The 27,887-nt window shown below is 41.4% G+C and overlaps 3 protein-coding genes and 1 long non-coding RNA gene across 9 annotated transcripts in view; 3 read left to right on the top strand and 1 right to left on the bottom strand.

The window, feature by feature from the left end:
- DNASE2B (deoxyribonuclease 2 beta) overlaps window positions 1-19,264 on the top strand; it is a 35,437-nt gene extending 16,173 nt beyond the window's left edge. For 2 of the 6 annotated variants that reach the window (XM_059477917.1, XM_059477916.1), the window contains 7 exons: window positions 6,841-6,984; window positions 9,273-9,617; window positions 13,278-13,455; window positions 14,685-14,766; window positions 15,771-15,932; window positions 17,435-17,632; window positions 18,192-19,264. In XM_059477917.1, the coding sequence (XP_059333900.1) occupies window positions 9,505-9,617; window positions 13,278-13,455; window positions 14,685-14,766; window positions 15,771-15,932; window positions 17,435-17,632; window positions 18,192-18,547 (1,089 nt within the window). In that variant the 5' untranslated portion in view covers window positions 6,841-6,984; window positions 9,273-9,504 and the 3' untranslated portion in view covers window positions 18,548-19,264. Of the gene's footprint in view, window positions 1-3,040; window positions 3,119-6,840; window positions 6,985-7,327; window positions 7,415-8,013; window positions 9,618-13,277; window positions 13,456-14,684; window positions 14,767-15,770; window positions 15,933-17,434; window positions 17,633-18,191 lie in introns of those variants that run through there. The other 4 variants (XM_059477918.1, XM_059477915.1, XM_059477919.1 and 1 more) reach the window with 4 other exon arrangements.
- RPF1 (ribosome production factor 1 homolog) overlaps window positions 1-27,887 on the top strand; it is a 63,046-nt gene that overhangs the window by 18,350 nt on the left and 16,809 nt on the right. The gene's annotated exons all lie outside the window — the stretch shown is intronic.
- LOC132076672 (uricase-like) lies at window positions 198-25,162 on the bottom strand. The gene is made up of 8 exons (XM_059477920.1): window positions 25,107-25,162; window positions 7,959-8,177; window positions 7,093-7,209; window positions 6,886-6,964; window positions 3,586-3,772; window positions 2,989-3,112; window positions 2,576-2,659; window positions 198-1,819 (listed from the first exon to the last, which is right to left on the bottom strand). The coding sequence occupies exons 1-8, from the start codon at window positions 25,119-25,121 to the stop codon at window positions 1,682-1,684; spliced, it is 963 nt and encodes a 320-aa protein (XP_059333903.1). The 5' UTR covers window positions 25,122-25,162; the 3' UTR covers window positions 198-1,681.
- Window positions 20,941-26,210, top strand: LOC132076675 (uncharacterized). The gene is made up of 4 exons (XR_009418953.1): window positions 20,941-21,391; window positions 24,745-24,808; window positions 25,304-25,468; window positions 25,557-26,210. It is a non-coding gene; the product is annotated as an uncharacterized LOC132076675 (long non-coding RNA).

The following is a 27,887-nucleotide window of genomic DNA, read 5'->3' as shown; positions in this document are numbered from 1 at the left end:
TGGTTGTGCAGATCTGCCTTGTTTCAGAGAGAGGCAAATGCTGAAATGTTCAGTAAGATTCTTTTTCATCTGTTGGTAGTGAAGTGTCATTTGGAAGAAGATTGGTGACTTTTTGAGGTGAAATTGGATGAATTAAAATAGTTCTTTTACTTAAAATGTTCACATTTATATATAGGTAGTAAATAGTCAAAAGCTACTTTGTTTTTTGATGTTGCTCTTTATTTGCCTTTAAAAGATACATTAATAAATTAAAAGCACCTAGAAGTGACAGAAGTAGCAAGACATAAGCCCGCAAGTACAGTACAACACAATCTAAGAAGGTAAGCAAGAACATCCCCAGGAAAAGCTGGAAGTGTTGTGAATAAAGCTTTCAGAATTGGCTGGTGACCAGAGAACATCACAGCTGGGACAGCCTCACTCCATGGTGTCATTTTTCCTGCTGTTCAGGGCATAGCCCAGGCTGGTGGAGTGTTCTCCTCTTGCATTTCTTATGCCCTGCTCATCAAGGCAAGTTTCTATCTTTCAAAGCACCTCAAAATATCACACAGAGCAGGACATCTCCCCTATTTTTGGTGCCTATGAATTTAATGATTGTACCAGAGCAGTGCTGCATGTCTGCAAACTCAGGAGGCACAAAGGCAACTTAACTGCAGTTTTTACTTTGGGCAATTCCCACTTGTTTTGTACTCTGTCACATGGAGTCTGTGAAAATGACACTCTGAGATAACAAGAGAAAGAGTTTGAAGCTGTTGGAAGATCAGGATGATTCCTGTTGCAAATGTGGTAGCCAGTTTGTGAGACGAGAATCATTGACTGTATTGTTTTATCTTAATGTTCAAAGCTTTCCCCTGGGCTAACTAAAGTAAAATATGCATTATCTGTCTGTCTAGTTTTCTCCCTACCCCTCCCAAATGTAATAGGGCTACGTAGGTTGACTCCTACCTGCTCAGAAGTCATGATAAGATTATTAGAATAAAGAAAACTATTTAATTAAACCTACAGAGATAGCCCAAACCCTCAAATCACCTCAGTGATTAATGTAAAAGTACTATAGTAACTACAGTCTGATGAGTAGCAGCAGCAGTCATGCAGTCAGATTACATGCAGAGAAAGTTGTAACTATTACAACACAAAGGAGATATGAGAGATGTTTGTTTTTTTCTTTCTCATCTTCTGCTTAAAGAAATCCTGATTCTGATTCCCTGTTCAGTCACTCGGTCAGAACATCAGCTCTGTAGATCAGTGTGGTGTCAAGGGGTCATGAAAGGTTATGTCAATGAAACAGCAGGTCTTATGCCTGTATATTCAACTTACTGAAGAAATATTAATAAAGAGAATATAGAGATTTCCTAATTTTACATGTCAAAAACATCAAATTATTACAGACATCAAATTATTTGTTTCATTAAAAGGTCTAGGAATAGCTAGTTTAAAAATTAAATTACCTAATGTTTCCAGCTGGGATTTTCCAAAGAGCTTAGGGCACTTCAGTCTGCAAATCACACTGGAAGTCAGGGACAGACTTTGATTTCCAATTTCCTGAGGGTCCTTCATAAATCCCATGTTCAGGAGTTCATAGAGGGAAAAGCAGTCAGTAATGGAAGAGGCCAATAAGGAGTAAACATTGATAAGAAAGCCATGCTGTTAAGTTTATCAGGAAGGTTGAGTAGAGCCAAGAGGTTTAGTTTCCCTGGGCAGCTGCCAGTCCAAACTGACATCTCCTCTCATCTCTCAGCATTTGGCTTTGTGCTTCAAAAAACGTCTTCCGGCCAAGTGTGCAAGCACAGGAGCCATAAGGAGTTTCCACTGGAACCAAAACCTGAGGGGGATGAGCACAAACACAAAGGTTATGTTTGAGACAGGGATAGACCAGCAGAAAATCATGCCCAGACCTTTTCTCCCTCTTCGGAACAACAGTGGTAGATGCTGACATTATCACAAGTAAGAGTGGATCTATAATGTCCACCTGAAGGAGGGGAAGGATACGAGAGCACAGTAGCAGAACCACAGGACTTTAGAGGGAGACTAGAGCATAAACAGTCAATAGACCATCAAGGTCAATGGAATAGCCCAATTTTTCTCTTTCATGTGACAGACTTTCAGCTAGACCTAGCTGGCAGCTACACCGGCTGTGGAGGGAGGAGCAAATACATCTCACCCCGTACCTCTTGCTCTCTGCCTGATCCCAGGCTTGTATCTTATCCACTGTTTGACCAATCTGGGATGCCACAATGCATTCTGCTTGGGGAAAATGCACAGGTTGGCATTATAATTGAGAGTCAAATTCAGTGGAGAAAGCAGGAATAGTTTTTCAGAGATAGTCTCTGTTACAGATCCTTTTGATGTCCAGAGTATTCCACTTGCCATTTAAGTTTTATCAATAACACAAAAAGACAATTATTTATCCTCCTTTTGTAATCAGTTTAAGTCTCTTTTAGAGGTAATGTAGAGCTTTTACTGGGGCTGGGAGAAAGTTTGCTCACTTTAACTCTGTTTTATGTAGAACTGCTGCTATGCTTTGAGGCTGAGTATTTCTAAAGAGGGCAGTCAAGTTGTATTTGAAGCATTTACTTACTTCTTTGTCATTGGTCAAGCCTAGATTCTTCATGTCTACAACATTATAAAAGGTGTTGTTCAAGACGACTTCTATGACCTGTACCTGAAACCATGAAAATGGATGAGACAATGAATTAGGGCACCTTTTCAGTCAACAGCTGGCAGGCTTTTCACTCTGTGTAAAAAAGAACAATGCCACCCCCTCAGTACAGTTGATCAAATGCAATCTAGTGAACATGTGTGGCACACCTTTCACTTTTATTCAAGTGCTGCCAAGAACTGAGTGATGTTCTCCCCCATTGTGTTTCCAGCTGGTGAGTTTCCACTCTTAGAACTGACAGAGGAAATAACAGCCTCATGTTGGTCTTCTCAGTGGTGCAATTAACATTCACTATTGTTGAAGTAAAACATCATTAGGAGGAAAGAAGATACCTGTGGCACTCTGGAAAGGACAAGCATCTGGATACAGTTGACAGTTTTCTGGTAAGAGGGTGAATATTCCCCACAGTCAGGTGGTCCAGCAAAGGCTTCAAGGATACATTCACGGATTTTTTTCCTAGAGGTAACACAGGTTCTTACAAAACCTTGTATCAGCTGTCTCTGCTTAGATCTGTAATGCTCTGCTGTGGGGTGTTTTTTGTTTATATTTTGCATGTCTTTTCTGACAAATATATAGCCCATGGGATTTTATGCAAGAACAAGTTGTACTTTCATCCAAATTCTCCCCATGCCCACCAGATATATAATTCACAAAAAGGTTTTGTTAAAACTATTTAGCAAATAGTTATTTTATTTTCCTAAAGTCTTCTGTACTGTACACTGAACTGTTCATTTGAATCCTGCCCAATAATGTACCCTTAGAGAGGGAAGTACCCTAAGAGATGCCTCTCACCCCTTGTAGCAAGAGCTTATTGCTGTGAGTGGCTGGTGCACAGCAGCTGTGGATCTGGCCCTTACACCTTCTGTATTGTACAGAGGGACTTTGTGAGTAGAGATTGGGAAATTAATATTACTTGATATAACATATACCATATGCAGTTAAAGTCAAAATCCTTGCATTCGCCGTATGACCATTTGCAGAAGAACTCTCCACACAGAATCCTGTCATGTCTTTCAGGAAGTGTGGTGTGTTCATTCTTATAGAAGCCTTCAAATCCAGACTGTGTTGTCTTCATAAGTTTCAGGTCCTTAATTCCAGCAAAGACAATCAGAGGACCTGTGATTGAAAATTACAAGAAAATATGAGCTTCTTTTTACACAAAGAAAGAAATCTTTGGGTGCATACTTGCATTGAAAGCTCCAGAGCCAGAAAGCAGACAATAACTTTCTGCATACTGATATTGGCAGAAAGGGAAGAAACAAGACAGAAACTACTGAAGTCAGGCTCAATCTAGAAAATGGAGAATCCCATCAAGTGATATGCCATTAAGGAGAATTGAGGATAGACTTTTTTATCTCGCTTGGAATTGGGACATGTTGGGTTGGCTCATGCTGATGTCAATTTAGGAATGGCTCTAAAGGGAAATGAAATAGGCTACCAGTGCTGTGATGGTGCCTGTTCCAAGAACACAGACGAATGTAAAAATTCTCGGTATAAACACAGAGACTCAGTCAGTAATTTGCTTTAGATACCCATCCTGTTGAGAGTTTTGCATCTCTGAGAATGAGAGCCAGGAGCCAGTGCAAATCCCTGCAGTTCAGCTAATGAGCAGGAACTGGCACTGATACAGATGCCACCCACAGGTTCAAACTGACAGTGGCTTTGCTCTTAGCCACTATTTATAAAACAAGCTGTCGAGGATCACTGCTGCATGGGTGGATCTTTGTCTTCCAAACACCAAGCAGTTGTGAACTTTTTCTGCAGACACCTTTTGAACGGCAGCTATTTTAATTTCAAGCAGTCAGTTATTTAGAGCACACCAAGATGGTAACTGAAAATTTCACTGACCAGAGCTGCCAAAGAGCTTATTCAGAAAAGAGAAACTTCACAGCATGCAGGCTCATTCAGGGCCTGTGCAGATAGTCAGGGCCTGAAGTCCAAGCTGCTGGTTTTGTGCAGCTCTTGGTGCTCACACTAGCTAGTTCAAAATTCATCCTTGAATATGTCAAGTGCATAGTAATCCTGCCTTGGATTTGGAAGACTCACAAATTTTGTCTTTAAATGATGTCTTTGAAGGAATTTATACCGGAAATAATTCCACCGTGGTAGGCATTTCTATATTGCATGGTTGTTTAGAGGTTTGGGTGTTTTTAAACTGCTCTGTGACTGGATATTATTGACACTGTATCTTATCTATTTCTTTTCTTGTTTACATGCAGTATTGTTTTTGAATTAGTCTAAGGAGGTGTATCTATCATTCTGCCTATGTCCCCCTGTTATTTACTAAAACTGTAAAAAAATCTAAAGAAGAGACTGACCTTGGACAGGATATTTTGGGGTTTTTACAGTTCTTGAATAATTCAGCACTTGGGTATAAGACTGTGACACACAGGTATTAATGTAGTGCAGGTACTATCAGTGAACCTGGAGAAATATTTTTCTTATATTCAAATACTTAGAGTTATTTGAAAGAGCTCCTTGCAGCAAAAGATTGACTGAAAGGCTGGCTGACTGTACAGCAATCAGCCTGAAACTAGCTCCAAAGGGAGAGTTTCCAAGGTGAACAGCTCATGCTGTGCTTTCAGGGGGCTTTGTGCTCGAGCTGTCTTCAGTTGACAAATTTTGATTCGGTTAAGTTACTTACAATGTTTTGAGTTTCCAAAAAACTCTGAGCCTTTTATCAGCTGATACAATGGCAAAACATAATTCTATTAAACTTCACTAGGGTTTTCTTTTTCATGATAAGAAAATTATTAAACAATAGGATTAACTGAGAAATGAACTCCCGTGTCTGGCTGATAGGTGCATAGGAGGATGCTAAATATAGAGAACATTCTCTTAGAAGAAAAATAAAAGTGATTTGAAAATCATCACTTTGGTTATTGTTCACCTAGGCAAGGAATTCTAAAGAAACAACTAAAAGGCTACATGAAGGGAAGTCTAAGAAGAAAAGGTGGTTTCTTCAGTAAGCTGTAAAAGCTTTCTGTTTGTGTAGAATCTGAAGTTGCAGAATTGCTTGTTAAATTTTCATGATGATGAAAAATTTAATACAATCTATATTAAGATTGCTCTATATTAAGAGCAACAGCTTTTCAAAAATGTATAGACTTTTTTTGTTTGTTTCTTTTTTTTAAAATTCAGAAGTCTTTTTTAACATTTTCCAAAAAATACAGTCAATACTGTTGAGGCTGCCAAAAGTACAGCAGTAGTTAATACTAGAGACATTAAAAAGATGAGGCCAAGAGGCACTGGAGACTTTCTGTGTTCTTTCAGCAGGACCACAGGAACAATGCTCAGATGGACCTTTCAAAACTTGTGTCCTGTCTGCAAGTGAAACTGGTCTTGCCACTGGTTCCGGATAGGATGGGAAATAGTTCTAAGTTACATTAATGTAGTATAGCCAGGTACTGAACTAAACCTAAGCCCTCTAAAGCCATGATGTGAAATGATAGAGTGGCCTCAGCTCAGTTCCCAGTAATCCAGGAGATGCATTAAACAAAACACCATCACAGTGAGACTGAACTTGGGCTTTTGATGCAAGCTACAGCAAGTAGAGATAATTTTTACACTCCCTTTGGAATGCCAATTCATGGACAGACAGCTGAGCTTGAAAACTTGTCTTTTAAGTATCACAAAACTCTTGGTCCAGCCAAATACTGCTTTGTTTATGCATGGTGTGCAAAAATAGTAAGCAGACTCTGAAGTATTTTCATGTGAAAAATGGTTCACAGGTAGACCAGAGTGCTCACGATGTGCAAGCTAGTCTGGCTTGCAGCAGTGAAATTGCTTTCCTAGAAATAAAATCAGGGCATGCTGACAGGAGTTTGGAAATTACTGCAAAGCAGGCAATTGGCCTGCAGCAGTTTGGTATCAGGTAAGGATCATAGGAGACCACAGGTTGTAGTATAAGGTAGAAAAGGAAGCAGCCTGTTCTCAGAAGGCCGTTAAATCCTGTGGCAGGATGTAACAGTTCTGCTGGATGTGCTGTTGTAACCATTCCATGTTTGGGATATACATACAAATGTGAGCTATGTTAGTTCCTCAGCCATGTCGCAGAGATCAAGAACGTCAAAATTACACTATAAAAATCTTCTTTGGTTTAGACCTCTGGAGCAGTTTGGCTGTGCCCTAAGCCCTGTAACACCCTTAGCTATCTCTAAAGCCATTTCATCTCTCATTGGCAGAAATATTTACAGAGAAGTAGGGGATGCTGCCAGTTCTTTTCTCACCATTCCGGCACTGCTCAGCTTCACAAAAGCGGATCCCGTCAGGAACACATATGAATGAGTGGATGTGGGGAACGCCATCCTGCAATTTAGAGCAGACATGTAAGTAAAAGTGCCATAAATATTATTATGTTAATTTGAAAACAGGAGCTAAGAGAGTGAGGAATGACTACAGCATAAACAAATGGAATGTATTAGTATTTTAGATACCTCATGCAGACGTTGCCATGGTACTTCTTGAACGTAGGCTTTGACGTACGCCACTTGGCAAAATGTTGTCATGAAGTGATTGCAGATATCTATAGCAAATTGTTCTAAACTTGAGATCTAAGGCAGAAAACAGTATTATTAGAAAGAAGCAATAACTTCATGTACAAAAGTAGATTTTTCTGGTTGTTGTATATAAGAATCAGTGTGGTTAAAAACACATTTCTCTTATTTCTAGGTTGGCTCACTGTTCCCAGTCATTTGACCAGCTTGCAGTGTGTGCTGCAAATAGCAACTATAGTTGTGTCAAAAATCTTCCATTCTGGTACAATGAGCTGCAGTTCTTGGACTGAGAGAAACTGCTGCATGAGTGTTATGCTTTGTGGATATAATGCTGAAATAATAATTTATCGCAATTATTCTGATTGATATGGTGATACCGTAATTAAGTTTTACAGGGTAAAGATGGGATTCCATTATGGAGAAATATAGTGCTACAGATTGTCATTATGATACATGCAATTGATGGCAGGAAGAGCATAGAAGACTTAAGAGGCGTCTCATACTTTGAGACCTTCTGTTTAAAAATACTATACAGGAATAATGCGGGATTATGGGCTATTAAATTAAAAAAAAAAAAGATGGCTTTTATATGATAAATCCACAAAAACCAGTGCTATATCTTGAGAAGAAAGGCTTTGGAAAACTAAGAATCCACAGAACAAGCAGTGGAGGACGAAAACTAAAATCACTGAAAATTACTTTGGTACTGGTCTGATATGCAAATTGAAAATAAAAAGTTAGCATAACAAATACTTCCAAATGAAGTTGTAAGAAGCAGCAAGGCTAGTTAAAAAATAAAAAAATACCCCATTTTTTTTGGCCAGCACAAGGACAATATTTTTTATGGTGTCTGTAGGTATCACAAGAGAATTGTTTCCTTCCAGGTACTCCTGAGGAGAAGTCAGGCGGAGATGTGCACACACTTCCACTTCTTTAACAAACTGCTTCTTTCCTTCTTTATGAAGGCGAAGGAACTTAATTGTATTCTTGCCATATTCACAGTTGAGGACTTCAAGGTCCTTGATCTGCAAAGAAAACACGTGGCAGTAGTAAAAAAATGCAGTGGAAGCCTGACTTATGCAGTCATGAAACAATGTCAGTGAAACATAAACAGTGCTTATGGCCTTTATTTTTGTAGTTATTCATGATAATGAGAATATTTTCATTATAAATTGCAGAGTCCTGACAGGAAGAAAAAATGCTTTAGGAGACTATTATTGTATTAGTAGCAGCTGTGATGAAATTCTAAAATTTTCTGAGGAACAGATTATAGAACAAGAGTCACAGTGAACTAATCTCTCATTTGTCATCTGTGAATTAATCCTGCCTATATAGACCTTCACTGAGTCCCTTCTCTGGGATCATTGGTTTTGTTTGCATTAAGCCCTGTTATTAAGTTTTACCCTGCTTCTGTCAAACACACCCCATTTACACATCTCTTACAGTGTTGGACAGGCTGTACTAGCAAGGTGACAAAATTCTGCAAAGGTTGTGAGGATTTCTGTTGTGCTAAAATACCCAGAGCTCATTGCACTAGACTTTCCATGAGGCTGAAATATCCCATATCAACAACTTGTTATGTAAATCAGCCCCTTTTCATGTAGGCATAATGAGAATGGAGAAAGAGCACTTTCCGCACCAAAATATAAATTGAAGCTTTTTATGTGTGAGTTGCTAAAAGATTATCAGCTGTGAAATCGCTCCATTCAGACACGTTTGTTCTTAAATGCACTCTTAAAATAGTTGAAAAAAGCATTAGGTAATTGTAAGTAAATTCATTTGGTTCAGAGATCAGAGCGTTTCTCCAGCTCGGTCCCTAAGGGCTCCGTCCCCAGGGGTGACTGGAGGTGCCCAGCGCCGGAGCCGGCATCGGGCGCTCACCGGGAGCCCTTTCTGCGGGCACGGGGCAAGGGCTGGGCGGAGAAGCAGTGAGCTGCAGTCATGTTGTTTTGCTTGTCTGAACACCAGGGTTTTTTCAGATAGTTGTGAAAAATTTGTACGTCAGTCATGGAGAACCGAAAGGAAAACAAAAAGGGTTTCGGTATCTGCAGGCTGGAGCTTTATTTAAAGCAGAATACCATGAATATTCTAAATAGTCAAAATACTTTTTTTCTGTTTAGTGTCAAAAACATAGCTTGTCCACTGTCATTCTGTTGCCCAAAGAAGCCGGGAGCAGTTTCCGGCGGCTCCCAGGAGCCCCTGCCCCGCTGTGCATGGCCGGCCCTGCCCTGGAGCCCTGTTTCCCAGGCGGGGTGCGCTCCCCGCTCCGTGGGCAGGAGCTGACGGCTCCGGCAGCGCAACTTCTCCTTTCAGAGCCGCTCGCGACTCGCCCTGCGCAGCCGGGAAAGCAAAATGCCGGCGGGATCTGCTTGGTGCCAGCCTGCTCTGCTCTTACTCCTCTCCTGCGTTCCCCTGTGGGCCGCTGGGATTTCCTGCAGGAATGAAGATGGGGAGACGGTGGACTGGTGAGTAAATACCGTGCTGGAGAGAAACGCTGGGAGAGTAAATAAATACATTGAGATTAAACTGCGGGAAGTGGCTGGGTCACCGAGGAGCAATGCAAAAACAATCGCTGGTTCAGCGCTGTTGGCACGAGAGTAGTGGCGGAATGCTGCGTTTGAAAAACCTGGGATAAGTCACTGAAATCGGATTTCATTTCCCTCAACCAACCACCGTGCAGCACCATGACTAACTGCAGAACAATCAAATAAGCACGGTTTTACACAGCGTTCATGTCTCATGATCAAAGGGAGCACAACCTGTGTTGCGGTGCCAGGGCTGCGCCCGCCAGCGGCCGCCCCGGGGGCACGGCCGGGCCCGGGAACGGCGGCGGGAAAGGCGCCCGGGTGTCCCTCGGCTGGCCCTGACAGCAGCGGAGCTCTGGCCCTGCTGAGGGCACCGAGGGTAGCGCAGGCTGAGCCGCCCCGGGCTGGCCGAGCTCCAGTGCCCGTGCCTGGAGCAGGAGTCGCTCCCTGCCCGGAGCTGCCGTCACGGCACCGCCGGTGCCTTCCCAGTGCCAGCTGCGAGCCCAACTTCGGACGTTACATGATTAATTGGATTAATGAGCTTTCAAGATGAAAAGATGCAAAGTAAAATTGCATAATATCCAGCTCAGATTTTAAAAGTTAAATGAGGGCTCTTTAAAAAGCTTCCTGAAGATAAATATCAAAAGAAAAATGTTTTTCTTGTGAACAACGATTAGTTTGGATACAAGTGCTAAAGAAGTAGGCCCATCCCTTTCCTTGCACACAGAGCTAGCTGCAGGGAAGGCAGGCGGTCCTGCACCACAGGCAGGAGCACAAGGCTGGCTTTGCTCTGTTGGCATAGTATCAAATGTATGAGGGTCTAATCCATCCCTGTGACTTGTCACCTTTGCCAAGGCACTTCTGGATAATGTAATTTTTTCAGGAATCAGACTCATAGTTGGTGCAGCTGCCCAGGAACTTTAAGGTATGAGATATTTTATTTCTCCCTAAACTGGATTTATTCCTTGCAGAATGACGTTTTTTGTGAAAAACAAATGAACACAGAAACCCAAACAAACAAAACAAACCCCAAAGACCAATATATATACAATCTGTGAATTTATTAGATGAAGACCATTTTTGTATTAAAATTTTCTGAGAAATTCTTTAAAGGGGCTAGGAGTAATTCACCTGTGCCTCAGTGTCAATGCCAGTGACATGGGGCCTGTTCCAGGAGAGAACTTGTGGGTCTGCAGAGGCAAATCCATGTTCCCTTTCACAAATTTAGCAGCTAGGACAGGGGGTTACCTTTTCAATATGCCCTGATCAAAAGAAGAGAAACTTGCCTGTCAGCTGGGGTCATTCTGCTTTACTAAAAAGAGTCAGCCTTTGGATTCTGCATTGGTTGCTATGAAGCTGACAGGAGAAGCAGAACTGAAACTGCTGAGAAAAGCCTCCTCTTAAACAAAATATGTCAATGTCCTTTTAAACAAACAACACTGCATTATTTTCAGTTAGCAGCAGGTTTGTGTGAGTTCCTGCTATGCAGTGGTTTCACCCTGCAGTATTCCATAACTCCTCAGTGCTCACACACCCTTTCATTTGCCGCTGAACCAGAGGGATCACTTGCTGTGTCTGACCTGATCCCATCTGTGCTCCTCAGCTGGGCTGGCAGCTCCTCCCTGCACGCAGCACTGGGCGGGCAGAAATCGCTCCCGTGTTTTCCCTTCACTCGGGATCTCATCCCGCAATCCTCGCTGCCCTCCCGCAGGGGCTGCCGGAGCACATGGGGGATCTCATCCCACAATCCTCGCAGGACCGGCTGTGTGAGCAGGGCAGAGACTTCCCTTTATTCATCTAAACTCACTGCTTTCTGTGGGAAGCCTTCCCTGCAGATAAAAGCCAGAACTATGCTTTCTGAGAAATGCTGAGTCAAGGACTGAAGCCGCCATGCACATTGTTTGTTTGGGCTTCTTTGGTGGGGTGGGGAGGAAGGGAAGAAGTAAAGATGTGATTCTTGCTTGTAAGTTGTGTTCAGTCCCAAGAAAACAATGTGACAATGCTAATCCCGTTTGAGCGGATTTGCTCTTTCTTGGTTCTCAGGAAAATAACTTTTACTCTGCTCCCACCAATGCCTAAGTTCTTGAGAAATTTCCTGTGCACGAACAGCACTAAAAATTTTATACAACTTTAATTGGTAATACACTGAGCTGGCTTTCTGGGAAGAGCCAAAACATGTATCCACTGGGAATTGGCAGGCAGTTTCCTGATAGTTCAATGACTAGCATTTCATAAGCATGTCTGACAAGGTGGGTTTGTCAGATGCAAGGCTGTAAACACTTCCAGAGCATAAACCTTTCAGTAGGTGTCAGAGTAGTTTGGAAAGGCTTCATCTACTAATTCCTGCATCAGCTCTGACTACTGTAACTACTGCTATTCCTCTCCTTTCCGAGTCTTCATTTCAAATCTTTATTTAAAATAAAGGGATTGTTGTGACTCCTGGTGCATGTGTAGGCACAGACCACTCTCCCCAGCCTAGTTGTATAAATCACTTCCTTCTCTGTGATCTGTCATCAGAAGTTATTTCTCCTGAGATACTTTGAGGAGATCATTCAGTCAGTGGCAATGCAGGTAGATTACCAGGACCACCACTGGTGTGTGTTTTTCTTCTGCCTGTGGATTAAATGTTCTTCTCTAGCAAAATGTTTTCCTGCCACTTCTTACCTGTATTTGGAGATATCTTTTGTGACCAACTTGAGCCTCTAAATCAACTGGGCAAGGTTTTCTCCTCCTCATATACTTGAGGGGTTAAGTACAGGCTGCATTTTTGTTAAACAGATTGAAAATAATGCCACTCAGTCCTTACTGTTGACATTAATAGCAAATTACTCAATTACAGCCCTTAGAGAAAGTGGCTGAGTTAATTACATTGTGATTAATCCCATGGACTTGTGCACTGGGAAAACCTGTTTACTTTATCAGGAACCTTAGTATGAACTGAGCCATTTACTCTCTTTACTGACAATATTGAGTACTTTACAGTTTTGAAGAGATTTGTATTCCTGGCTAATGGTTTGAAAATTTCCAGTCTGCAACAGTTCATCATAGTGCAAGTCTATTATGGAAAGTATGATTGGAACTACACTTTATCACTTTGCTTTATACCTATTTTGTGATTGTGATACATATAAACATAATATAATGCACTTTTTATTTCAATACCTTTTATCTATTTAATATAAAGCCATATTTATATAATATGGAAATTGTTTGACATGGGAGAATGTTAGACTGGGTTTGGGACCTGAGGTTCTTTACCATAACCAGGAGCAGTAGGGATTTCATGGACTCAGCCAAGGCTACCTCAGATTCTTCAGGGATACCAACAGCAGTCTGGCCACAGCAACAGGAGTTTGGTGCTGAAACTGCCTCCCTTGCTTGCTAAGAAGCAGCACAAATTTGTCTGCAGCAGGGACTGTGCTGCCAAACTGCAGCTGGTCCCTGGGCTGGGTCATTGCTTTGAGGCTGAGATGGCCCCTCTGCTCCCCCTCCAGCCCAGGCATCCCTGGGCTCACCCTCCTTTTCCTCAGGGAAGGAGGTACTCATTTACACATTCCAACAGGGTGGTGGTGAAAAACCAATTGTTCTTCACTGTTGCAGGTTTGCTCTTTACAAGCTGCCAAAGCATGCCAAAGGACAGATTCCCCTGCTGGGCCTGGAATACCTGTACATGGATGCTCTGACTCCACAGTGGCAGCTTGGTAAACACCTCATCAACATGAGCCAGGGTGCTCTGGGACAAACACTGCAGCAGCTCTATGAGACATATGAATCCAAGGCAAGTGACATTTTGTTTTTGTTAGTGTGGTTACTCGATATTTTGTGCAGATGACATGAAAGCAGCCAAAATAAGCATATAAGGCCAGGCCTGACCAATGGATCTGCTAAAACACATAGGAGAGGAGCACCTCGACAGCTGGGCAGATTATTTGCAATTTTGGCTACAATTAGGGATAATCCTCAAACTTCTAATTTCTCGTTAAGCTTTTAATATAGTTATTGTCCATCAAAAAAAGAGTGTTCATGCATTCTCCCTTTGGCTTCTTTTCATGCCAACATGAATTGACAATTCATGTTGAGCAATATCTAAAGCAATATCTGACCAAGGTCAGTGGTAATTGTTACAGACACTTGTCCTAAGCCCTGCTATATGCATGTGTTTCATACTCTGACTCAAATCCAATCTGGGTTTTCATTGTCCTCCTGAAATGACTGTGACCTTTTTTTTTGCTCCCACCCTCAGACACCTCACGTACATTTGTGTGAAGTGACTGTAAAATATCATAAGATTTCCCTATAATTATTTTTTTCCCATCCATGTGGTATTGTTGGGAGTCTGGGTGTGTCCTCACATTTCTCCAGTGGGTTTGTGGTAGGGTGCAATTAATTTGTATGTAGAAGAGACTCCCAAAAGTCACTCAAATATTGGCAGTCCAGAAAACTGTCAAATCCCAGGTCTTACTGCAGCTGTAATAAACTGTTTACAATGTACATTGGGAGGGGAGGCATGTCCTAACTCCTTTGAAGTTCTCTGTTCAGGGGAAATAAGGTGTGGCTGTATGCAAATTTTTTGCAAAAAAGCTTTAATTGCTTGCCCTTAATAACAACAGTTTTCATGTTTATTTTTACTCAGCAAATATTTTTTACCAGATCTGATTGCTAAATCAGAGAGAGGCCCAAAAAACAGACAGTGGAAGTTCTTTGCAAGCAAGGGGCCACTAAACCCATGTAAACTGGCTTAGTAAGCATTTTCAACCCTTGGGAAAGGGCAACTGCAGTGATTGAGAGAGCTTCCACTTCATGTCAGCTGAGGTCTAATGCTGAGTCTTCAGGTTTATTGTACTGTAAGCTCTGTGCAGACTGTGTCAGCGGAACTGGGAGCAGGATTAGGCTCATGATGTTCACACAGAGGAATCCTGAATTCTTTCTTCTGTTCCCAGCAGATGTTTGCTTAAGTGCCTTTCTCTTACTGAATGTCATGTTTCAGAAATGTGTGTTTCCCTGCAGAGGAACACCACTGCATATGCAATATACAACGATGAGATCCCTGAATCAGACTCCAAAGGATCAAAATGTGGACACACCAAAGGTACAGGGAGAGTCCCAAACTACCATTTTCTTCTTTCTAAAGTTGCAGATAGCATCTGCTTGTCTGTCTGTTTGCCTATCTGCATATCTAAAATTCCTGCCTAAAGCAAAACTGAAGAGTGATTTGCATGATGCGTGGTTTTTGTATAGTTACCTACGCTGCAGCTTGTTTTGGTTTTGCTGTGCCTGTGCTGTGTGAAGGATCCTGGGGCTTATGGATTCTTTGTTTCAAGAGTTGAAACTAATACAAACCCTTTGAGCACCATCCTGTGCCTGATGGCAAAGCAGTACAAGATGTGAAGGGAAACATTCCCTCAACAGAAACCTCTGCAAATTCTCTGGGACAAGAAACTGCTGCCAAGATCATGGAAGCACTGTAGGATGTAGTTACAGAAAATCAAGACTTTAAATGAGTGTAAACTTCAGTGGAGTTTAAATGTTCCCCTGAGGAAGCAGATGGGGTTTGCCCAGCCTGAGGTGGAAATGAGCACATTTTGCAGGGCTGTATTTCCAGGCTGCAGCAATGGGCACAGCTCAGGAGCATGATTCCCCCTGGAGGGGAGGAGCATAGCCTGTCTCTCTCCTGCTTCCCCATGGGAGACATTTTGGTCTGGGAAAGAACCACAGTGTTGACAGAACCTGTTTCCCTTTGTCCAGTGAATATTTGAAGTGAAGAAAGATGAGTGATGGAGAGAGGGTCACAACCTGTGACCTTCTATTGTCAGAACTCTTGAAGGCAAAATTTGAGCAGAGGATGGGGGTGTGAAAGGATTTCATTCAAATAAAACATGATGACAGTTTGAGTTATGCAGGAAAGAATTGATGCAATTTTAATACAATATTAGTGTTTCCTATGGCCTAATAATCTACTCTAGAACAGCTTACTGTAGACATTAACACACTGAAATGTGGGATCTGCAGCAGCAAAACCAAAGTGGGGCACAGCTCTATCATCTCAGGGTTTTTTCCTCCTTTATTCATTTGCAGTAACTTTTATTTTGACAGGATTTCTGCTCTTGGATAAATCACAAGGCTTCTGGGTGATTCACAGTGTGCCCCTGTTCCCTCCCAGCCCTGAGGATGGTTATGGATATCCATCTACTGGGGAGTCCTTTGGACAGACAGCCATCTGTATAACCTTCAAATATGATCAGTTCACAGAAATAGGTACGAAAAGCTTCCCTAAGAAAGTCCCACCACACCTCTCTGAATGCTTTCCTTGAGGTTTCCCCTCAAAAATTCCTTGTTCTTGAGTTTTTTTTGTGACATTGGGAAACCAGGTGGGGCCTGGAAAAAGCATTCTTGGCTTCAGTTGTGTTTATCCAGTGATTTCCTGTGTGAATGTGGGAAATTCACTCTTCTGCTCTGTTTTCATCTCCCTGTGGGGACTATCAGGATAATAATAGTCACAAGTGCATATCAAGAGTAAACTCAGCCCATGCAAACAAATGCTTTGGAAATACAAAGTAGGATGATTAATCACTTTTAACAGTAATAGCTCAGTCAGCATCAGTCATCTGCACTTCTACAAATGTAAGGCAACCACTGCTTGAGCTGGAGTAGTAGCCTTGACTCATCAGAAATTAAGTATGGAATAAATATCACCTAGAATTTTCCCAGGTATTTCTTTGCCACAAAAATTGCCAATACTAAATATATTAAAAACTCCATAACCCAACAAAATACAGCTGCAAGATTCAGAACTATCTGGCAGTGATAACTGGTACTGGAATCCTGAAAAGGGACTATTGAAAGACAGCACAAGAAGTCATGTTGGCATGTTCTTCAACTCTTTTCACACTGTTTTTCCCCTGTTCTCTCACTTACAGATCTCAAATCAAGTTAATGAACAGCACATGCTGTGCAAATTGCTAGGCTGGCCACACCTCAGAGCTATCTAACCCAGGTTCCTGTTTGTGGAAACACATCTATGCATGTGTTTAGCAGAAGAGGACAAAAAATTAGATGCATATGCTAATGCTCATCCTCCCAGCTTCTGCTAATCTGTGGTTCAGGGATTTCCTGAGCCAGAAAGACTTGGAATGTTTCTGATGGACTGGTATTCCATGAACTCACCTAATGAGCCCATTTGTTCCCTAGCTGTTTATGCTATCCATGGCAAGGACTTCTACAACTGAGCACTGTTCAGAAAAGGAGATTTCTCCTGCAGATTCAATCCAGATGCTGAAAGTCAAGTTCTGTTCTCCCTAAAACCAAACTAGACCCTTTGGCAGCTCCTCTGTTTGCATTTGGCTTGGCAGCTGTAACTGGCTGGAGACTAGTCCTGTAAATACAGCCAGGTTTGGATTTACATGTGATGTCTGAGGGCTCCTGACTGCAGAGAGGCTCCAAGATGGGCATGGGTGGAAGTGGCAGGGACCAAAACCACCAGTTAACAGTTCTGCTAGAAATAATGGGCTCTAAGTGGAAAGCCTGAGTGTACTCTCCCAGCCAGTCTTTGTGCTGCAGGGCCAGTCAGAATACAAAGCAATACACAAATTCTTGGTTGCTAAAATAAGATACTTTGACACTTAACTCATCTAGGAGGTAGGCTGTGAAGATTAAGAAGGATTTAGGTTTTCTGTCCAAGACAGAACTTTCCTCTCTTGATTGCTTTTCTTTAACCCATTTTAATTCTGCATGTGTTCATTTTTGTGGGTTTTTCTCAGACCAACAGATGTTGAGTTATAATCCAGGAATCTACAGCTGTTCCATCCCTGACATCTTCCAAGCTGATCTCCCAAATCTCCAGAAACTCTGTGCAAAGTCCAGGCTGCCCTCGCCCCCCTTGCACCACCTCTCCAAGCTCCAGTCAGCTCAGGGGGAAACCTTTCTCCACTTTGCAAAGTCACACTTGTTCATAGATGGTAAGAGAACTTTTGCTCTCTATATTATACATTCTCAATTAATTCTTAAAATATGAATTAATAAATTCTTTTAAAATTCATATTCTCTCTGAGGGAGAAAAAGGAAGTTCAGCTTCAGCAATAAGTGTAACAGAGGCCAAGGTGTGCTGTCCTATCCTAATGTTCTCATAGCCTCACAAAGCAAAAAGCTGTCTGGTCCATCCTAAAATATCGAACAATCAGATTTTCAGGAAAATTATGTTCCATTATTCAACAGTAATAAAGAAGAAGAAATAGGGGGATTGAATCATTGAATCATCTGGGAGATTTTGTTATGAAGAGGACTTGCAATTTTTCTGTCCCCTTTTTTCGTGCTGTTTGTTTGTAACAGGTTTTCTAGAAGGAGAAAAAGTAGAAATGAACTTCTGAAAAGCTCAAAATAAGGGGAGGGGGCAAAATTCCCTCTGGCCAGCTTCATGCTTTACAATGCAACTAGCACAATTTAGATTATGCTTTTCAGTCTGTTCTTAAATGAAGGAACATGAAACACTAATTGCCCACACCCTGTGTTATTCCACAGATATCTATGTGGCCTGGATGGCTCAGGAACTGAAGACTGATTTGTTGGCTGAATCCTGGCAGCGTTCTGGCGAAAAGCTTTACTCAAATTGCTCTCTTGACTACCACGTCTACAACATAAATATAATAGGGATGCCTTTGAACTCCACCTTCCATTCCATTAATGATCATTCCAAATGGGCTGTTTCAAGGAAATACAAAGATCAGTGGACATGCATTGGGGACTTGAACCGTGCTGCCGAGCAAGCTTGGAGAAGTGGTGGGTTCATCTGTACCCAGAATGAACAGATCTACAAAGCCTTCAGGCATTTGATAATCCACTATGAAAGCTGCACTTCTGCTCCCAGAGAGCTCTAACAAACATTCCTCCCAACCAGCACAGCCCTTGTTACATGGGAAGTGTAGGAAATCTCTCTCTCTCTGAACTGTATTTTCACTCTGAAAAGCAGCTCTGTGAGTTCCCAGATGTGCTAGGCCATCCCCTTGTTAGCTGTAGGAGCAGGTGAAGGGCAGCTGCTTTCCTGTGCTGTGGGGCCCTCAGGGGCTGTGTGCTGGGCCCTGCTGTGCTCCCTGGCTCCTGTCACCATTCCCCATGGCATGGCATGGCAGGGACACTGCTGCACGGGGCTGCACCAAAGCACATCTGTGTGCACACCCTGACGGGCATCCCTGGGCACCTTGGGGGTGGGGCTGGACCTGGGATGGGAGGGACAACAGGAAACTCTCCCTTGAACTGGGCTGTCAGCACTGGCAGGTAGCCAGGGATAAGCACCCCCAAGTGCTTCAGAACTGCCCTGGATTTCTGGCACTGTTGAGATAAATCACAGCATTTCTGCTCAGCTTGGGCTGAATCTCTAAAAGAACTGAGAAAATTAGATCCAGACAGGGAGATAAGTAGATCTGAGGACAGGAAGGCCTCATTTTTACATGATTCATTTTTAGAGAATTAATGAACTTTAAATCATCTTTAAATTATCTGTAACTAATAGCTTGGAAATGTTTCTAGCGCTTCTATTAATGTACAGCAATTTTATAAACAAATAAACATGTTCAAAATATGAATAAGCAAAACAAGGAGTAACAATAGTCTGTTTACATTCTCCCTCTCCCATCTGTATAGTTATTTGCTTAAAATGTTTTATGGCTGCCAAAGGAAAAATGAAGACAGGAAAAATTATAAAGAGAAGAATATATTTGAAGAAAGATGTTATTTAATCTACATTTTCACATTACATCAAAGATGGCTGTAATTTTCAATATCTCTACTCTCAGGCTTAGGAGCTGAAGTTTGCATGGTCTTGCTATAAAGACAAAGCTGATTTGCAAACTCCCAATACACTCTTGTGTTCAGATTTCAGAAGTGTATCTGTGTTTAATATGTTCCTAAATATATTTATATGTTTCTGTCTCTTCTTTTCCTGAATTGCTAATATAAACTCCAGTCTGAAGATCTGATCTGGCTGTCCCACTGATATTTCTGTTTTGCTGTGTTTGTAGTCCCGGCTACTGATCCTCCACGGAAGTAGGTATGAAGAAATGCCCCACAACCACAAGAGGTTGCCAAAGATTTCTTTCCCTTTTCACCCTGAACAATCAGCCAAACAACGAAGTGTAAAAAGTGTCAAACTAATTAATTTCAGAAAACACTTGTGCATATTACTTGAAGAGATAGAAATAATCTATGTGATGTGTAATGAAGGGAATTGTACAGGAATAGGTTTCATAATTAGCCACTCTGGATTGAAGGTAGCTCGTAGCTTGAGTCTCATGGCTCAGTGAAAATAGTTTTGTTGCTTAGATATCCTGCAAGAAATTTTTTATTTTATTTTCCATGCATATGACCCAATAACATTAGATAAATAATTTGTTTGATAATGTTCTTTCTCTGATGCCTCTCAAACTGTTTTATATATTTACTTCTTGTTTTGCTAGCTGTGGTCAAGCAACACCTTCTGTGGCAGCGAAAATTGCCAGTGACACAGAACACTGCGCCGTGGCATGGTAGGGCTTTGCTCAGATAAGCCAAGACAAAATTAATTTATCTTGCCTATCTTTTCATGGCAGACACTGACCTAACCTGCCTGTCTGAGCTCTTGTATCTTGCCCACAGCTTTGTGTAAGCACAACTTCAGTGTACAGGACTGGCAAGGAATCCTCTGCTGGAGACAGTGCTGGCAAGCTCACCATGTGTGTCAGGGAGCTCCTGGATCTGTGTAACAACCTGTATTTCTTGTAGTATTTTCAAATACTAAGCCACAGCACTTGGGTCACAGGGTTCAATAGCCAAGAGTCTCGGTCCCACTGCTTGTCACAGAAGTGTTGCCAGCCTTCTGCTCCCCAGGCCAGCAGTCATCAGTGCATCACTTGAAATAAGTGCTGATTGCTGTTCTTAATTACTTGGTCAAGTAATAGCTGTCATAAAGTTTTACAGGACTACTTAAACATTTGTCTTTCATTATACCTAAGACTGGTTGCCTCCATTTGAGCTATAACTGAGGAGGCAAAAAGAGCAGTGGGAAGATGCAGAGAAACAGCTGTACCATTCAGCCCTATGAGCACCTCAGCAGCCTGGCTGTGCACACACTCATTTCAGTGGTGTAGCAATAAAAAGGCTGCAGATCTGGTTCTCATTTTTTGACTGTAAACAGCTTTAATTCGGTTTTGCTTTCGTTGTGTAACTTCTGTATTTGCATATCTGTGTATTTCTCCTACATGTTATGAAACAGGGCCAGACTCTTTGTTTCCCTGAAGAGACTAATAGTCAACAAAATAAACAGTATAGATTTTTAAAGGGTTTGTAACTCTAAAAGTCTTAGGAATTTCTTCAAAAATGCAAGACCATAAGCCACTTACTCACCCTCACAGCATGCCCTATGTGAGATGTTTACTTTTTGCCTATTATATATATAAATAAGGTTTTTAAATTTAAAATATGCTGTTCTATTTTAAGATGCCAAACACTCAAGAAATATCTGCCTATTCCAGTGATTCTGTGCTGCCTCTGCTGCCCACTGCAACCCTTTTGACTGGACAGACTGGTTCCTGCCAAACGGGACACATGGCATGGCCCCTCTGCAGTTTCAGGGAGATCTGCTCAGCAAAATTGACTCTGCAGAAGTGCCCAAACACTGGACCCTGGCTTGGAGAGAGAAGAAAGCTGCTGCCTGGTGTGGAAACCTGGAGTCTCTTCTCAGCATGCAGGTTTGGCTATTCTGACCCTTGGGCTCTGTTCTAGTTAGACTAAATAAGAACATTTATTATACATGAAAATTGTTTGCCGAGGGAGTAGGAGAGGCTAAAAACAAACATTATTAATCCACTAAACATTACTGTACTGCAGCCAAGTTTGTAACAAACACAGCAGTAGAGGTGGTTGTTTGCTATAAATTGCCCTGCAATCATTTCCACAAGCTGAGGCTCGGTCCCAGCACGCCTGACACGCTGGCGGGGTGGAGGAAATGCAGACACAGCTTCCCCTGATCCAACCCCCCACCAGGGCATTTCCTGCCCTCCCCACAGCCAGAGCAAGGGCAGGACTCTGCCTCCCTGACACTGCTCAAAAAACCTGGCTGGTTCTTCTGTAAACCCCTGCATCCCTGAGGATCCTTCCCCAGTGCTGGTAATTGTGTGTCAGTAGGGCAGTGGTTTGAACAGTGCAGTTTTACACAAAGTTAATGCAAGACGTCAAAGGATTAGACATTGAAGAAAAGCTAAAAATAGAAAAAAAACTTGAAGGCTTAAAAATTTAAACTGTGTGAAGTTTAATTCCAGCTGAGCAATGACAATACTGGAAAACAGGCAGAGGCATGGCAGCCTGAGCCCACTTCACAGGACAGCCTTTGTGGTGGAATTGCTTCTGGTGTCTCCACAGCAACTGAACATACCCTGAGCTCTCATGATGGGAGTGATGAGCAATGTATTGGAGAATTTCTCAAGGACTCTGGGGCTCCATGCCAGCTGCCTGCCAGCAAGTCAAAGGAAGCTTTGGGAGCAATTTCTCTGAGCTGGGAACCTTCTTCAAGGCATGCTAATGCAGCCTGGTGCTTTGTCTTGTCATAGGGGTCTGCAGGCGTACTTCTGACTAATGAAATGCTCAATAACATCATTGTGAGAATTTTTTTTAATGTATCAAAGGATCCTTGGCATTATTAGCATAGCCACATAATTACCCACAGAGAAACTTACACCCATATGTTAACGCCCATAAATTATTGTGCAGATTTCTTTTATACCTTTATTTTCAGTTTCTGGGAAGGATACATCACTGGGTACTTAATATAGTCATTGCTTCAGAAGATGTAAGCTGCCCATGCCTGCAGTAAAATGTTCAGGAGGCAGAGTGGTGCTGGCAGCGTCATCTGAAAGCTCAGGAAGCCAAAGCCTAACTCTGCTCAGGGAGTGATGCAAGAATATGATGCACCTCTTTAATTTCACAAGAGGTTTCTTAAAAAGACAGGAATTAAAAAATGAGAATGGAGAGGAAGAAATTTGTGTCAGGCTGAGAAAAAATTCTGTTAGTGTCAGAAAAAACCCTTTGTAGCAGGGAAAAAATTCTTCATAGTAAAAGGCAGAGAGCCTGATTTGAAATTCCAAGCTAGGATAGCAATATCAATGTATTATAGATATCCTGACACCCTGAGTTGCTAGCCGTATATGTCACATATCTGACACTTTTTTATTTAGACGGAAGATACCAGATTATAGATCTAACCTTCTAAATTTTCACATAATCCTCACAAATTTGGCATGAATGCTGTAAAATAAGTGGTATTTGAACCAAGCAATCAGTTGTAGTATTTTCAGATCTTGGATTCAGACAACAAAAAATTTTTAACGCAGACCCATTGCATGCTTATCTTCATGGTCTTTAAATGATTTATCGCAGTTTTGAGAGTATGCTATTCTATGCAAATATGATATATGTTCATTTTATTAAAACTGTTAACTACAAAACATTAGGACTTGAAAAATATATCTTGCTTTTTATAAAGAGCTGTGTTACACTTTTACTCAAGTTATTTTAGTAAGTCCTTTTGATTTTATTTTTTTCCATTTGTGTTTGCTTGACATTTCTACACAAGGTATCTGCTGACTATTCTGGTTCTCTGTAAGAGGGATAAAAGTAAGGAACATTCTTCCCCTCCTTTGATCACTTTGCAGCCTGGGAACTGCCAACTGATGTTCAAATATTCAAAGCTTACAGAAGCAGAGCATAGTATTTAATGTTGCATGCTGGAGTGCTGGCAATTGCTACAAGTGGTTCACTGTAGTACAGTAGTTTCCAGCATTGCCTCATTTATTAATCATAGAAATGTTGCATGCAAATTAGCCAGAGAGTTGTGCATCATAATACAGTAATGAAAAAATCTGTCTTCACATGTATTAATGCCCACAAATTTAGCACATTATAGCACTGCATGGTTTCTCCATTACATTCCAAAATGTGCCAAAAGCACTAAAAGCTGTGTCACTGAGTGTTTTCTTCTTGTTGCTTGCTGACTTTCTAAAGAGTGAGAGTATTTAGCTCCAGGGCACTTTTGTGTCTGCCATTTTCCAGGGTTCTTTTTTGGGTTAATGTTCTGTCAGCCAAATATCAATATTTCTCTTTGCTGTAACGCAGTTTAAAAATGTATTTTTTAACTAGTAGGAACATGGTAAGCACCACTGTCCCCCACTTCAGCACAATTTCAGAAACTCTTCCCTGCTCTGAAAGCTGCTCCATTTCACATCCTGACCTTGTTATTCCTAGGCACTGTGCAAGGAAAATCTCATATTTTAATCTCTTGCTTTCTAACTACTCCAAATATTTTTTTAGGAAGGTCAAGGTGAGAATGAGGGAACTGAAAATTTTGCACAGAACATTTTGCAAAGAAAGAAACACTTCCCAGCAGATAGGGACAATTTGTGCAGTTGTATTCCCAGCTGCTCACCAACCTGCCAAAAGATGGGAATAGAAAGAGAAATGGCAGCAAAAATTGTTTGCAGGACAAAGGAAGAAGAGAGAACAAAACAACTGGAGGCAAGCAAGAAAGGGGAAGCAAGGGAAGAGCAGAAGGAACATTATAATGGTCAACACCAAGGCAGTTAGAGACCTTGTGTGTTGGGACAGAGAAACTTTTGGAGTTAGCTGTGCAAAAATCCAGTTAACAGGATGTTTCATTTGCTATGGTAGTTACCTAACACTTAAGCATTTTACAGATTCACTCTCCACAGGCTGCATCACAGAGATAAAAGCAAAACGCATAAACTGAAGTGACTTAGCCAAGTGGTAAAAAACCACAGTGCAAACCAACACCTGAGAAAGTCATTACCTCTGTTTCCAAACCTGCAAGAGGTGGGGTAAGGTAAAGTCAAATGCATTAAACAGGTAAAAGTAGGAGGGAGAAATTTGTAAGCTAGGCTAACCTGTTTGAACCATACATATTTGAACAACATGCTAAACCATTTTTTAAAAGAAGGAAGCTACTATTAAGGTATAAAGCCAATGTACAAATACAATAAAAACAAGAGATGCAAAATGTTCACAAGAGTAACTGCAGATCATTTCATTAGAGCTGGTGACACTAACGTGAGCTGCATTCATTCTTGCATCATTGAGAGTACCACAGGCAAAAAGAGGTAAATACAAATACAAAAGAAAGTAAACAGAATATAGATAGGGAGTAGCAAAATGATGCCTTTAAGACTTTGCTCCTGGGATCAGTATTATTATGGGTATTTTGTACAATATATGACCTTTTATTGTCAGCTTAAAAATCAAGCTTTGTTTAGAAACCTCCCCCAGTTTTATGGTTTTTTCAGTTTCATCTCTGATCCTACTTTGCTCTCCTGCACTAAACAAACCACCACTGGTCTACTATAGTAGTTTCTTACTGTACTGAGTCAAAATCAGCAATCATTCCTGGGTATTACTTACTGTCACTTGGCTCATGGTGGCTGTTTTGTCACCTCCTGGTCTCGGATCCCACAGAGGAATAATGGCAGCATAGAAGCTGAAGCTCTATAAAAAGTGTCAGCTTAATATCAGAGGAGGAGCTAGGCATAAGGGGTTGGCTTCACAAATGTAAATATTTCATAATTTATTTAGCAACGTGGCTTTGCTTTTTCCCCCAGGCAAAAACTTTAATAAAGGAATAGGTCTACTGCAACAAAGGAAACAACAGCAAGAAACAGAGACAAGGACACATCCTAGCCCCATTAATATCAGCAGGAATTTGCCTTCATCTTCAGTGGGAACAGAACTTCAAAGACATGGGAATCACCCATACAACCTGAAGGGTAAAATCTGAACCTTCCATACTCTCTGACACAAGCTGTGTTTGAGGGTGGTGGGGTAGCCCTGACACCATGAAAATATCCCCAGCAGGAGTTGCATGACCTTGGCCTGGCTGTGACCTTGTCCCTGGCACTGGCATGTGGTGTTGTTAGGACAGACCTCAGAGAGCTCATTCCTTGACAGAAGAACCTCCCTGAGGCCCATGAGCTGGGCACAGGTGAAGCTCCTCTCTCTTTGCTCATGGCTGTACTTTCAGTGTCCAAATCAGGATGAAGTGATATCCCCACCTTTATTGGTACGTTTTTTATGTCTCAGTAGCTTAAGATATTCTTTCAAAGCCTGTCTCTGGCAGAATGAAAGCTCTATCTCCTCAGTCCTGATTTGTGTTGTTTGAACTGAGGAAGACGAGTGGTGTGGATATAAAGAATACTTTCTTCTCTAGGAAGATTTAAGATCTCCCCTGAAGACTAAGAACATATTTAAGTGCACATGGCCTGCTAAATGCTGGGAATGAGGGAAAGCCAGGATGAGGGAACTCCTTCCTGGGCATCTCTGCAGGTCTTGTTTTGGTACTCACACCATACAGCAAGTAAAAATTCAAAGAACAGGTGTACTAACAACAGAATTAGTTTTCCTGTCCTTCCTTTAGATGACTCCCAGTGCTTCTTCCATTCCTGGGAATGCATAATATGACATGGTATCAAGTTGCTGGATGAAAATACGTATAATGTACAACCTGGGGAGGTTGCTACACTCTTGATAAGTTTATTTGCTCCTCACAGTCATATTTTAGCTCTGTGAGAAAAAGTCCCCCTCTGTGCTTCATTATTTACTGGTCACCAAAGTAAGTCTGACTATATAGACTCTTTCAAATAAACCAGATTCCAAAGAACAGTAGGAAAATGTTCCATGGGAGTGTGTACCCTAACTAAGCCCCCTCCATCAATTTCTAATTATATTTCATGTTTTGTATGGTGTCTGCACCCCCAGACCACTGCAGCCATATCAGGAAAGCAATGGCAAGCACTTTCAGAAAAGCCCCTTTAAAAGAGATGTGTTTAGCACGTTTGCTTGTCTGTGTTCCATACAGCAGTGATTTTGTGTTTCTGAGTGTAAAGAGTTCTGTGGACAACCTTTATTAAAGCCACAAATATGACTACAAAATACAAGTTTATGCATGTTTTCCATACATTAAATTTCTTAAGGAATCTGAAGCCTCTCCTGCAAAACTATAAGAACATTTCAAAACTTGTGCTCTTTACAAGTCAGACCCATATTATATGTCAAAATATACAGCTGGGGTTTTTTGAAAGAGCAAGCACTCCTCAGGATCCTGCAGGTACAGAGAACTTGGGATTTCAATACTTTTTTTATAATAAAATGTAATATTTGTTTAATGCTAAATTCCTCTGGGTTTCAGTGCCCTTATTGTTCACTACCAGCACATATATAATCAGCCTAAGAAAGGAGGAGCAGAGCATGTGGTTTGGCTGCTTTGAGAATCATAGAACAATGCTATTTGAGTCTGTGGGTTTAGCTTGGTAGTCCATCTGAAATGACTCTCAGTGAGACAGATAGTACAGGAAAGGTGAAACACTGTATTTCAGATAAGAAACTCATCTGTATTTCATGGTCCCTGTCTCCTCTGGGAATATGAGGCCAGGGCTTTGTGGGATCGAGTGACACCCCTGAACACAACACTGCTGAGCGCAGCTGGTCTGATTGGCTTAGTTAGAGCAGTGTGGTAAAGGCAAAGTGACACTGAGCAGCTTTGTGGCCCTTACCACTTCTACCATAAACAAGGTGTCTTTCCTAAGCAGGGGAAGTTGCAAGGGCCCACAGCATTTGAAGTCCAGTTTAATTTAAATGTAGTACTGCATAAAGTAATAAGATGAACAGAGTAAAAATTAGAAGAGCCAAACTCCTAACAAATTTATGAGTGCGCTGAACAAATTAATACATATTTGTGCAAAGTAGCCAGGAGAAGAAAAATATGTTTCCTCTAAAAGGATGTAGGTGTGGCTACTGCAGTGTACCAAGGAGATTAAAAAAAAATCCTGTTGTTGTGTTGTGTTTGAAGTATTAATTAGAGTCTGGCGTCAGGTTTGAATGATAACTATTACTTTCTTCACACAGATTTTCTAAGCTTGAGAGACCAGTTTTCAAAAGCTCTCTAGCAAAGCTATTATCTTACCAGCATTACTTTGTCAGAAGAATCTGTGAAAGGTTCATCACTGAGGGTGAGTCTGGTTTTTTCAGTATCTTCTCAGGAATTGCCTTCAAAAATGAAAGTCAGCTTTTCTGACAGTAATCTGTCATAATTACAGATGAAAATTACACAGTTGGCAAATTCTCAATAGCCTTAGAAATTGGACCTAATACATTCAAAGGCACAAGCCTTTAAAGTATTTCACACATAGA

Source organism: Ammospiza nelsoni, chromosome 9 (genome assembly GCF_027579445.1).
Source record: "Ammospiza nelsoni isolate bAmmNel1 chromosome 9, bAmmNel1.pri, whole genome shotgun sequence".
Classification (NCBI taxonomy): Eukaryota; Metazoa; Chordata; class Aves; order Passeriformes; family Passerellidae; genus Ammospiza; species Ammospiza nelsoni.
The sequence above is the reverse complement of the archived record's forward strand: the minus strand, read 5'-3'. Positions and strand labels throughout refer to the sequence as shown.